The sequence below is a fragment of the Phascolarctos cinereus genome, unplaced genomic scaffold (genome assembly GCF_003287225.1).
Source record: "Phascolarctos cinereus isolate Bilbo 61053 unplaced genomic scaffold, phaCin_HiC Scaffold_1;HRSCAF=81, whole genome shotgun sequence".
In the NCBI taxonomy this organism is placed as follows: Eukaryota; Metazoa; Chordata; class Mammalia; order Diprotodontia; family Phascolarctidae; genus Phascolarctos; species Phascolarctos cinereus.
In genome coordinates, this window is record NW_027555514.1 from 204,488,971 (window position 1) to 204,501,462 (window position 12,492).

General features: G+C 38.3%; 1 protein-coding gene across 1 annotated transcript in view; it reads left to right on the forward strand.

Annotated features, from left to right (window-relative positions):
- Positions 1–11,723, forward strand: part of PKP2 (plakophilin 2) — a 136,986-nt gene extending 125,263 nt beyond the window's left edge. Inside the window, 3 exon segments of the mRNA XM_020975811.2 lie at positions 3,957–4,146; positions 7,121–7,208; positions 8,751–11,723. Of these exon segments, the coding sequence (XP_020831470.1) occupies positions 3,957–4,146; positions 7,121–7,208; positions 8,751–8,819 (347 nt within the window). The 3' untranslated portion in view covers positions 8,820–11,723.
- Positions 11,724–12,492: the final 769 nt, after the last annotated feature.

The following is a 12,492-nucleotide window of genomic DNA, read 5'->3' on the forward strand; positions in this document are numbered from 1 at the left end:
TTTTTGTGTGTCTATGCTGTTTTCCACTCTTTGGAATATTCCCCTTTAAAATGTTGTAAATTCCAGTCAACCTCCTCTTTGGAACCCCCTCAAGGCAGGGACAGCTCTGAGCCTCTTGCCAGCAGGAAGCACTTTTAGAAGCTGAGACCTTTGCCCCTTACTGCAAAGGAATTTGGGTCCCACTTGTTTGAGGGGGAATGATGAGGATGGGATCTAGACTCCAAAAAGGAAAAACCCTGGACTTTCCCACATGGCCAAATCTCTGGCATTCACCTGAGGCTATAAACTCATCAACTGGCCTTTCTTTGTGGCTACACTCAATCTCCTAATTCTCTGTTACCCTTAACCTAGCCTGTCCCTCTGTTGTTTTATCTCCCTATGGCCCCTGGCCATTTCCCACTCTTAATCCTAAGTAGGCTCCATTCTCACTTGGCCACTTGGTCCAGGTCCCAGAAGTTCTGTTCACCCCAGTTTACTGGCCACTCCCATCCAGATCTCCTTAGACCCCTCCTCCAGTCCCCCAAACTACTTGGCCACTCCTAGATCCCTCCCACAGTCTTTCTGTATATAAGGTCCATCTTGTCTCCATTAAGGTGCTAAGATTCTAGCCACTGCTCAGATTCTTAAAATCTAGCCAATAGTTTACTAATGTTCAGACTCCTTAAGAGTCTGCCCAAATATGATGGATGTTCTGATAAACCTGGTCATTGGCTGAAAAAAAACTGTTGGAAATTGATAATCTTTCTGTTTGTTTCAATTTCTCCACAGACTTCCTTTGTATATATTTGTGCGTGCCTCCCTCTTCCCAACTTCTTCCTTCTAGGTACTATGTATTACATAGGGTACTAAGAACATTGGGTTCACATGAAGTGGTTTCAGTGATGTTGCTAAAAAAAAAAGAGTGTTGTGTTCAGCTGTGTCCAACTCTTTGTGTCCCCACTTAGATTTTCTTGGCAAAAATACTGGAATAGTTTGCCATTCCCCACCCCCCAGCTTATTTTACATATGAGAAACTGAGGCAAGCAAGGTTAAGTGACTTGCCCAAGATTACATAGCTAGTGTTTGAAGCCAGATTTAAACTCAGGAAGATGAATCTTCCTGACTTTGGGCTTGGCACTCTATCCACTGTGCCACCTAGCTGTTCCAAAAAAGAGTAGATCATTGTAGACATATTGGCAGATCTGCTCCATTTCATGTCTATTTTATTGTTTTTTTACTTTCATATATAAATGTCCTTGGCATTTTTATTTGGGTCACATGTTAAACTCTTAGAAGGCTTAATTTGCCCTCTATTACATTTTGGTGTTTGAAGCAATGCTTATTATCTTAACTATTCTGGGTTTTGACCTCCACTGTATATTCCTAGATGTAGCTGTAAAAGCACAGTTCCTCCATTAATTCTTAATGCCATTTGGTTTACTATTGAACTCATATTAAGAGCTAAGGTGGTATTTCTGGGTGTGAATCCCAGATGGTGGAATAGAGGAAGCACCAAAGGCAAGCTCTTCCAATTAAGACTACCAGAAAGCCATGATAAAAAAAAAAAAGGCCTGAACATTATTCTTCAAGAAATTATCAAGGAAAAGTGCCCTGATATCTTAGATCCAGAGTATAAATAGAAAGTGAAAGAATCTACTCATTGACTCCTAAAAAAGATCCCAAAATGAAAACTCCCCCAAAATATCCCATATTTCAGAGTACCCAGGTCAAGAAGAAAATATTGAAAGCAGTCAGAAAGAAACAATTCTTGTATCGAGTCATACTCAAGATCACATAACATTTAGTGACTTTCATGTTAAAGGAGCGAAGGTCTTGGAGTATCATATTCTGAAAGGCAAAGGATCTAGGATTACAGCCAACAATCACCTACCCAGCAAAACTGAGTATAATCCTTCAGGGGAGAAAATGGATATTTAATGAAATAGAGGACTTTCAAGCATTCCTGATAAAAAGACCAGGGCTGTATAGAACATTTGAAATTCAAACACAAGAACTCTAGAGAAGTAGAAAAAGATAAACAGGAAAGAAAAATCATAAGGAACTCAATAAAGTTTACGTGTTTACATTCCTATATGGGAAGATGATTCATGTAACTCCTATAAACTTTATCATTATTAGGGTAGTTAATATGCTTGGAACAGAGAGACATACATAGAATTAAAATAAAGGACTGGAGCAGAATTTAATATGCTTCAGCTGAAATTTTAAAAAAAGCAACAGTAGTAATCATGATCTCAGACAAAGTGAAGGTAAAAGCAGACTTAACTAAAAGAGATAATGAGGGAAACTACATTGTACTAATAGACAATTAAGTAAACACATTTTTTACAAGTTTTCCTCCTAAAGGACTCATTTCTCAACTATATAGAGAACTGACTCAGATTTATAAAAATAGGAGCTATTTCCCAATTGACAAATGCTCAAAGGATATGAACAGGTTGTTTTCAAAAGAAATCAAAATTATCTATAGTCACATAAAAATGCTCTAAATCACTATTGATTAGAGAAATGCAAATTAAAGCAACTTAGCAGTACCATCTCACATCTATCAGAAATGACAGGGGGCAGCTAGGTGGTGCAGTGGATAGAGCACTGGCCCTGAAGTCAGGAGGACCTGAGTTCAAATCCGGCCTCAGACCAAACACTTGACACTAGCTGTGTGACCCTGGGCAAGTCACTTAACCCCAATTGCCTAAAAAAAAAAATGACAAATGGTGGAGGAGATAAGGGAAAATAGGTACACTGATGAACTATTGCAGTGAATTAATGAACTGATCCAACCATTTTGGAGAATAATTTGGAACTGTGCCCAAAGAGCTATAAAACTATGTATACCCTTTGATCCAGTAATACCACCACTCTGCATCCCAAAGAAATCAAAGAAAAAGGATAAAAGATCTATGTGTACAAAAATATTTATAGCAACTTGGTAGCAAAGAACCAGAAATTGGGGGGCTTCCCTTCAATTAGGGAATGGCTGAAAAGGTTGTGGTACATGATTGTGATGGAATGCTATTGTGCTGGGAAGACCCAAATTGATGTAGAATGAAGTAAGCAGAACCAGAAGATCATTGCACACAGTTACAGTGATATATAATGATGATCAACTGTGAAAGACTTGGCTACTCTGATCAATATAATGATCTACCACAGTTCCAAAGGGTCCATGATGAAAAATGCTATCCATTCCCAGAGAGAAAACTGATGAACTCTAAGTACAGATTGTAACATACTTCTTTCACTTTATTTTTCTTGCTGTTTTTTTTCTAGTATGAGTATTATGAAATATGTTTTGTATGCCTTTGCATGGATAATTGATATCATATTACTTGCCTTCTCATGAGTGGAGAAAAGGGGAGGAGTGGAAGGACAGAATTTGGAATCAATTTAAAAAAAAAAAAGAATGTTATGGAGCAGTGGGGTGGTGCAGTGGATAGAACACCAGCCCTGGACTCGGGAGGACCTGAGTTCAAATCTGACATCAGACACTACCTGTGTGATACTGGGCAAGTCACTTAACCCCATTGCCTTGCAAAAAATAAACAAATAAATAAATAAATAAATTTTTTTAAGAGCTAAGATGAAGCTGGCTCATTTGTGGTACTAGTTTCATTAGCTCCAAAAGAGGGCAAAGAAAAAACTCCTCCAATGCCCTATACAGCAATACTTATTGAAAGTCTGTTGTGTAAAGAATACTATATCAGGTATTTTTTGAAGAAACTAAGAAATAGACTTTCTGCTGTGAATGCATATACAATCTAATTGGAACAAAGGAGCAGACATAGATGAATAATTAAAAGAAATACAAACAAGTACAAATAAATACAGTTTTGTAAAAGCCTGTAGTGAAGGGATAAGAACTATCATATGTTTGTTATTATATAAACTCCAATTTGAGCTTAGATTTTTGGGATATAAGAGAATGTTTTAACCAAATATTTTGCTTTATCTTACAGCTAGGGAAACCTTACCTGATTTAGTTTCCATAATTCCTGACACAGTGCCAAGTTCTGATCTGCTCATTGAGACTACAGCTTCTGCCTGTTACACTTTGAACAATTTAATCCAGAATAGCCAGCAAAATGCACAAGATCTTTTGAATACTGGAGGCTTTCTGAAGATTATAGCTATCAGCATGGGTGATAGGTGAGTCATGATCTTGGATGAGACCTTAGAAGTCATCTGTTCCAATCTGACATATTAATGAATCTTTTCCAGAATCCTCAGTAAGTAAATACTGGTCCAGTCTTCTTGAATGCCTTCAGGGATGGTGACCTCACTGTCAACTAAGGCATCCTATTCTATTTTTATTACTAAACTTGCTACTCCTTATTTGGAACTGCAATCTGCCTTCTATATATTTCTCTTTCCTCTGGGACTAAGATACACAATTATAATTCCTCTTCCAAGTAAGAGTCTTTAAAATATTTGAAGGTAATGACCATGTTTCTATGCATGTGTGTGTGTGCGTGCATGCGTGCACACACACACACACACACATACACACACACTCCAAAGTTCTTTGAGTAGTATTATCCCCACATATAATGGACTAAATCTTTCAGAATGGCCTTTAGGTGGCATGGCTAGTAAGGGAAGGGAAAAGAAAAGAATAAGTATTTATATAGCATGTCCTATGGGCCAGGCACTATGAGGCAAATAGAGGTAAAGTGATTTGCCCAGGTCACATAGCTAATAAGTATCTGAGGGTGGATTTGAACTCAGGTCTCCCTGACTCTAGATCTAGTGTTCTAGATACTGCATGATTTAGCTGCCTCAAACAGAAACAATTTGATAAGATCTAGCTCAGTGGTGGGGAACCTGCAGCCTTGAGGCCACATATGGCCTTCTAGGTCTTTGTTTTGTTTTTTGGGGGAGTTTTTTTAGGCAGTTGGAGTTAAGTGACTTGCCCAGGGTCACACAGCTGGTAAGCGTCAAGTGTTTGGTCTGAGGTCAGATTTAAACTTAGGTCGTCCTAACTTCAGGGTTGGTGCTCTATCCACTGCACCACGTAGCTGCCCTACTTTCTAGGTCTTTGGATGCAGCCTTTTGACTGAGTCCAAGTTTTACAAAAAGAAAAATCCTTTTATTAAGGAGATTTGTTCTGTGAAGTTTGGATTCAGTTAAAGGGCTATACTTGAGGACCTAGAGGGCCACATGTGGTCTTGAGGTCATAGGTTCCCCACCCCTGATCTAGCCCCTTCATCCCAGATGCTTACATAGCCTATCCTTAAAAATCTCTAGGAATCAAAATTCTAAGGCCCTATTCTAGTGTTTTATTACACAAATATGCTGATTTGCCCCTGGGGCCATAGTTGTAAGGTGAAATCTAACTGGGCAAAATGGGAATACAATCATTTTTTGTATTAACAGGACCCTAGAAATGGTCATGGAATACATACAAAAGTAACTGAGAAGGAAGGAGTAGGATATCAGCTAAGATCCAGGTAACCTCATACAGGACAATGACCCCTAATGTCTCAATGTGGTTTCCCTACTGTAATTTGAAAAGTTGACATCACTACACTTGACCCAGAGGCAGCTGTAGTAAGGTAAAGGGGAAATATGAATAACAGACAAATTCTGTTTTCATGGTTTTCTTTATCATCTCCCTGAAACCCTCTTTCTGGATTAGAGAGTATTTTGCCATTACAACTATTCCATTGGCATGAATCTAGTGCAAATGAGGTAGCAGTCATAAATTCAACCTCCATATAGACAGACCCACTAGTAATAGTGCCATTAATATCACACATTCATGGTATTTGTTACAAGGGGGTCTAGGTATGGATTAACTCAAATCCATCTTCATCATGTGATAGGGAAGGAAATAGGAAAACATCAAAGCCTATACTTTTGAGTAAGTAGTATCAGCCCCACATTAATGAAAGTACAATTGCTTCCATTACAACCCCCAGTTATTTGAGGGAGTACTTCTGATTCCTATCACTGCTTCCCCCCCCCAAAAAAAAAGGCACAAAATGACTTAGACCAGTTTTCTATTTCCTAATTTAAAGTACTGGTAAGTTGAACAATTCAGAATAAAACTGCTTGTGGCAGGGAAAACTGAGGGATTCAGTAAGCCAACAAGTACAGACATTTCCATGTTAGAAGAATCTGGCTTATGGCATGCATGTGAACAAAACTCTGTAAGGTGACATTATTTTTTAATAATTTAGGCATACAGATATGACCCTGACAGGGAAATAAGCTGTCATTAATAGAAACTATTTGAATAAGTGAGCCTTACTGCAAGCTATGCACAACAAATGAGTATGCTATTTAGTTGCTATTTATTTTCTAAGTATGCCATTTAGTAGCAAAAAAAAAATCACCCAACCTCCACAGCTCAAAAAACTAATCCAATTTTTTCACTTTATCGTCTCTAAATGGAGGAAAAGGCAACTACACTCAGAATAAGAGAATAAAAAATAAATAAATAAATAAATTGCTGCCACTCCTGGTAGTAGTTGATGGTAATAAATCAAAATTAAATGTGGGGTTTTTTTGGTGGACTAGCCTAGGAACCTAACAAATATTTGCAACATTGTTTCCATGGGAAAATATATTCCCAACTCCAACTCTATGACTGAAAATACAAACGTTACAACAAAACCCTTTTACAAATCCAAAAATTCCTGTATGTATTGGGTATTGAATACTATACTGGGTGCTATGGGAAATAATAGCTAACATTTAAACCTCTTTAAAGTTTACACAGCACTTAAATATATTATTTTACTTTATCTTCACAACAGCCCTAGGAGGTAGTTATTATTTTCCCCGTTTTACAAGATGAGGGAAATGAGACAGAAGTTAAGTGATCTGCTTATGGACTGGGCACTTTAGTAAGCATCTGAAGTAGGATTTGAACTTAGGTCTTCCTGACTCCAAGTCCAGCTCTCTATATACTTCACCACCTACCATAATAAAATAAAAAGAAATGCCTCTTGTCACAGTGGCAAAGAAGAATTAATGGAAGTTCAGATAAAGATGAGCAGTAAGAAGGAGAGGGCCTATACATTTGCCAAATTTGACAATTTTTATAAGGTTTTTTTAGGGGTTACATATCTTTAATTTCTCTTTGAAGAATTTTCTCTTTTCCTTTTCTCTTTCACAGCTATGTATCCAACAAAGCTAGTAAAGCAGCTTCTGTGCTACTCTATTCCCTGTGGTCTCACACTGATCTCCACAATGCCTACAAGAAGGTAAGATGGCTCAAAGGAATTAGATCCATGTCTCCAACCCACAGGTCTCTTCTGCAAATCAGCAATCTAGTGCCATAGTGACCTAAACAAAACCTTTAATTTTACAAAGGGGGAAACTAAGCTTCAGAGAGACTAAGTCACTTGCTCAGGGCCACACTGCTTATAAGCAACAGAACTAAGACTGGTAGGTGGAAGATGAAATGACGAGAAAACAAAGGTTTGAGCTTGCAAGCATTTCAATTTATTATGCATGCCAGTTGCTTAACAAATCAGGCCCAGTCATCTTCCTCAGCTTTCGCACTGGACCCCAAATATAAAGGGAGATAGATTTTTAGACTTTAAAAACAATTGAATAAGACCAATTAATTAATAGGAAACAATACAACACTAGGTAATTTGATTTCTAATTGGAGGAAAGATTAAGGACTTTCTAAATTGTAAGGGGGAGAGCAAACAGGTGCAATTTCCTGAAATCAGAAAAAAAAACCTGTCCCACTCCCCCCAAGTATCTGGAAATCAAAGGAACATGGAAACAATAACTGATTAGTATTGGGCCAATTTTCAGATAAGACATGGGTTACTTGAGAGGTACAGTTACGAGGAAATTCTTTGCATCAGTCTTAGTCTGACTGGTTTTCTGATCAGCATAACCTGGGTCCTTAGTTAAGGGTCTCTAAGCAGCAGATAAAGGTAGTCCAGCTTCCCAGCCATGCAGTGCTAATTTTAAACAATGCAGTATATTTTCTCACAATTCCCACAATTGAATAGTTTCCTCATAAGACAGAAATTGTACTAGACTCATAATTGAATAGAAAAGGAACTGAGCTAGCTCCCGAATTGAGTCACAAGATGGAGCCAGTGTGGTTCACTCAATTCCCACCACCACTTGCTATTCCAATCTCCTCAGTTCCCTCAATTTTCCCCTTTTGACTTATGGGGAACTGGGCAGCCCCAAATCTATAAGTTTTTCCATATATCCATAACCAGAATTGCATGTCAGATTACAGATCAAACTACTGTTTTATTCAGGGCCCAGCTTCTTCATTTGGTAGATAAATCAAGTCTTTTACTTTTCCTTCTCCCTTTAGCTATTTGTCCTTTCATATCCCTCTACTAGAATGGGGAGTAAAAGAAAGAAAATACAACTTAGTACGGGCAAGCCAGGTTTACTATTTGTTGTCTATTCTGATATATTTAAGAGCTTTGGGGGAAAATAAACAAAATTATATTTGGAGCTTTTCTCTGGGTTAAAATTTTCTATGCTATTCCTTTCCTCTCCCCTCCCCCAATGATTGAAAGTTGGCTATTTTACCTATATCGTAAATTTTTATTGTATTGCCTTAATATCCAAAACCTTTCTGGAGCAGTAGTTTAAAAAAATTCCACTTAACTAAAGAATTTCATTTAGTCCCTTGGAGTTCACTGCCTTGGAATTAACCCTGTACCTCAAAGATGGTTTAGTGTTGTGGAATGCATCATGGGCAATCTCCTCATTTGAAAGCTATTGTTATTCATAATGTCTTTTTTTTTCTTATTTCAAAGGCTCAATTTAAGAAGACAGATTTTGTCAACAATCAGACAATCAAAGCCTACAACTCCCTTAAAGACTGAGAAAGATGAAATAATGATAGTAGAGATTGCCAGAACTACATCTCTTGTGAGAAAACCATGTTTTTTAGTATCTGCCTCACCACTGGTCAACTGCATAAAGCCTCGAGAAGAAAAAGACTGACTTTTGTGCCCATCCCAGGAGACCCCCTTCCCAAAAACTTGTCTCATTACTTAGCCTTTCCTCTTCTATTTTCCTGTTATCTTGGGTCCCTAGAAAAAAGAGAATGAGAGAGTATAATACTAGGTTTCTGCCAGAATACTTTTGTAAGCTAACCTTTTGCCATTGTTGACAACTTCTAACCCACAGACCATTTGGGTACAGGGGTATTTTCCCCAGGCCATCATCACTGGACAGGTTATACTCTCTTGCCTTCTCCATCTTGACCCCAAAGCAAGCCAAGTCAACTCTGCACCATCCTCTTCTCTCAAGTCCATTGCCCTGCTAAATCCCAGCTTCAGATTACTCCAGACATTTGCTGGCTTCATTTCACAGGAAGCTGAAGAAAATCTCCATTACAAGTTTGTACATGATCTCAACAAGGCCCATTACTGCACCAAGGCAATCTTGTCATACTTCCTTAGTGGATTCATTATTCTCACCATGGCAGCTCTTCCAGACATTTTTATCCCTTCTCAAACCTTCCATGGCTCCCTCCCTCCCCACCCTCTCAGCTGAGAACTTTGCTTCATATTTCACTGAAAAAAAATTGAGGCCATTTGCAGGGAGCTTCTTCTTCCCTATACTCATTTCATGTCATTCAATGCCTTCTGCTGCTATCTTCTCCTTCACTCATGTTTCTCATAAAAAGATGGCCCTTCTCCAAGGCAAATACTTTCTGTGCACAAGTGGCCCTCTTTTCCAGCAGACTACCCCCCTCTATCATTCCTACTCTCACCAATCTTCAATCACTCTCTGTCTACTGGCTGCTTTCCTACTACCTACAAACATACCTATGTCTCTCTGATCCTCAAAAAACCCACACTTTATCCATCCATTCTTGTAACTATTGTCCTATATCTCTTCTTGCTTTTGTGGATCTAGAATTAGTGCTTTTACTTTCCTTTACTCCCACCCTTTTCTTAACTCTTTTTATTCTGGCTTCTCAATTCATAATTCAACCAAAACTTCTCTTTCCAAAGTTACTAAGGATCTTTTAACTGCCAGATCTAACAGCCTTTTCCCAATCCTCATCCCTCTTGACCTCTCTGCAGACTTAAAGTAGCTGCACTGCCCATCACCCTCTCCTCCTTGATATACCCTTTTCTCTAGGTTTTCATGACAGAATTCCTTCCTGCTTCTCCTCCTGCCTGTCTAAATGCTCCTTCTCTGTCTCTTTTGCTGGATCTTCATCCAGGTCAGACCGACTAACTACCTAAGTGACTAATCAACTCCCATGGATCTAATTATCATCTCTATGCTGATGATCTTCTTATTCATCACTAACTTCTTTCATCAACAACTGCCTATCAGACATTTCAAACTGAACATCCCATAGAAATAGTAAATTCAATATGTCCAAGACTGAACTCATCTTTCCTAAAAATCCTCCTTTCTTCCAAAGTTCCCTATTTCTGTAAAGCATAACACCATCTTCCTCATCATTCAGGCTCATAATCTAGGGGTCATTCTCATCTCCTCACTCTCACCAATAGTATCCAATCTTTTGTCAAGTCTTATTGTTTCTACCTTCATAACATCTCGATAATATACCCTCTTTCTGTCCTCTGACACTGCCACCACCATAGTTCAGGCATTCATCATCTTGCACCTGGACTACTACAATAACCTGCTAATTGGTCTGCCTGCCTCAAGTCTCTCCCTACTTCAATCAATCGTCCACTCAGCTGTCAAACTGACTTTCCTAAAAAGCAGATCTGGCCATACTACCTCCAGTATCAAATATAAATATAAAATCCTCTTTTTGGTTTTTAAAGCCTTCTTAACCTGGCCTCTTCCTATCTTTCCAGCCTTCTTACATCTTACTCAGCTCCATGTACTCTGTAATCCAATGACCCTAATTTCCTTGCTGTTCCTCACACAAGAAACACCAGCTTTTTCATTGACTGTGCCCTATGCCTGGAATAATTTTCCTCCTCATCTCCACCTCCTGGTTTCCCTGGCTTCCTTCAAGATTCAGCTAATGGGGCAGCTAGGTGGTAAAGTGAATAAAACAACAGCCCTGGAGTCAGGAGGACCTGAATCCAAATCTGGCCTCAGACACTTATTAACTGTGTGACCCTGGGCAAGTCACTTAACCCTGATTGCTACAAAAACAAAACAAAACAAAAAAGACAGCTAAAGTCTTACCTTTTACAAGAAACTTCTATCAGTCCTCCTTAAACTTAGTGCCTTCCCTCTGAGATAGCCCCAAATCTATCATACACACACAAACACACATATATGAAATTCACACACACACATTGTGTGTGTATGAGTGAATTATATGTGTGTGTGTGTCTTATTTGTACATAGTTGCTTGCATGTTTTCTCCCCCATTAGATTGTGAGCTCCTCTATGACAAGAACTGTTTTTTGCCTTTCTTTGTAACTGCAGAGTTTAGCATAGTGTCTAACTATGGAATAGGAGATAATTAATAAATGCTACTTGACTAACTCACTAATTTATCCTAGCAATGAATAGTAGGAATTAGCATTATCACCTTCCCAGGAGTCTCTTGAAATGAGACTTTCCATGAGTATTAATGGAATGGACAAGTAAAGAAGCTATTAAGGCTTTTAAACATTTGAAGAAAATTTTTTTTTCCTTTTCCAAGTTTTATCGTACCTACACACATTTCTGTACCCTGGAATCACAGGTATCTTGTTTGTTTTATATAATGTTGAGTCAGAATGGAAATAGTAAAATTGTAAGAGAAATAAACTAAGTCCAAATCTGTAAGAGAATATTCAACTTGTTGACTCTTCCTCTCATATGAACAAATTCAATTGAAAAAAAAAAAACACTTAACATTTACAACCTAGACCAATACATCACATTGAAAACCACATGTGGAAATGAAGTAAGGATGGAAAACTTCAAAAACTAGCAGGCAGAGAAAAGCAATCATAGTTATGCCATGTTACATATAGTGTGACATTTAAAAAGATTTGAGAGACATAGTTTCTGGGTAATTGAATCATTTTGTTAATAAGGCCTACAGGTTCTCAATAAAAGGACGGGTCATTTGGCCACCTCTCTTAGACTAAAGACAATCATGGCAAGACTCACAGTTTATATACCTTTCAAATCAGTAGGTGGTCCACCAAATAGCAATCAAATCTAATTGGTTAATTGTGATTGGACGTGAGTTATACTAAAATGTAGGGCTGAGTATCTCTTAGATGGGGAAAGTATCTCTATACCAGACTACCCATAGCTTTAGGTTATCAATTTAAAGAATATTTACCCCAAACAAGCCTGAGAAGAACACAATGGGCTTCCATACTTTAAATTCTTCTAAGGTTGGGTGGGGTCTGACCAAGACTAAGGAGAATTAATGCAATCTCATTTATGAGTAATGTCCTTCTGAAAAAGAACTGAACTTTTCTTCTTTTTTTTTTAGGCAGTTCGGGTTAAGTGACTTGCCTGGGGTCACACAGCTAGTAAGTGTCAAGTGTTTGGTCTGAGGCTGGATTTGAACTCAGGTCCTCCTGACTTCAGGGCCAGTGCTCT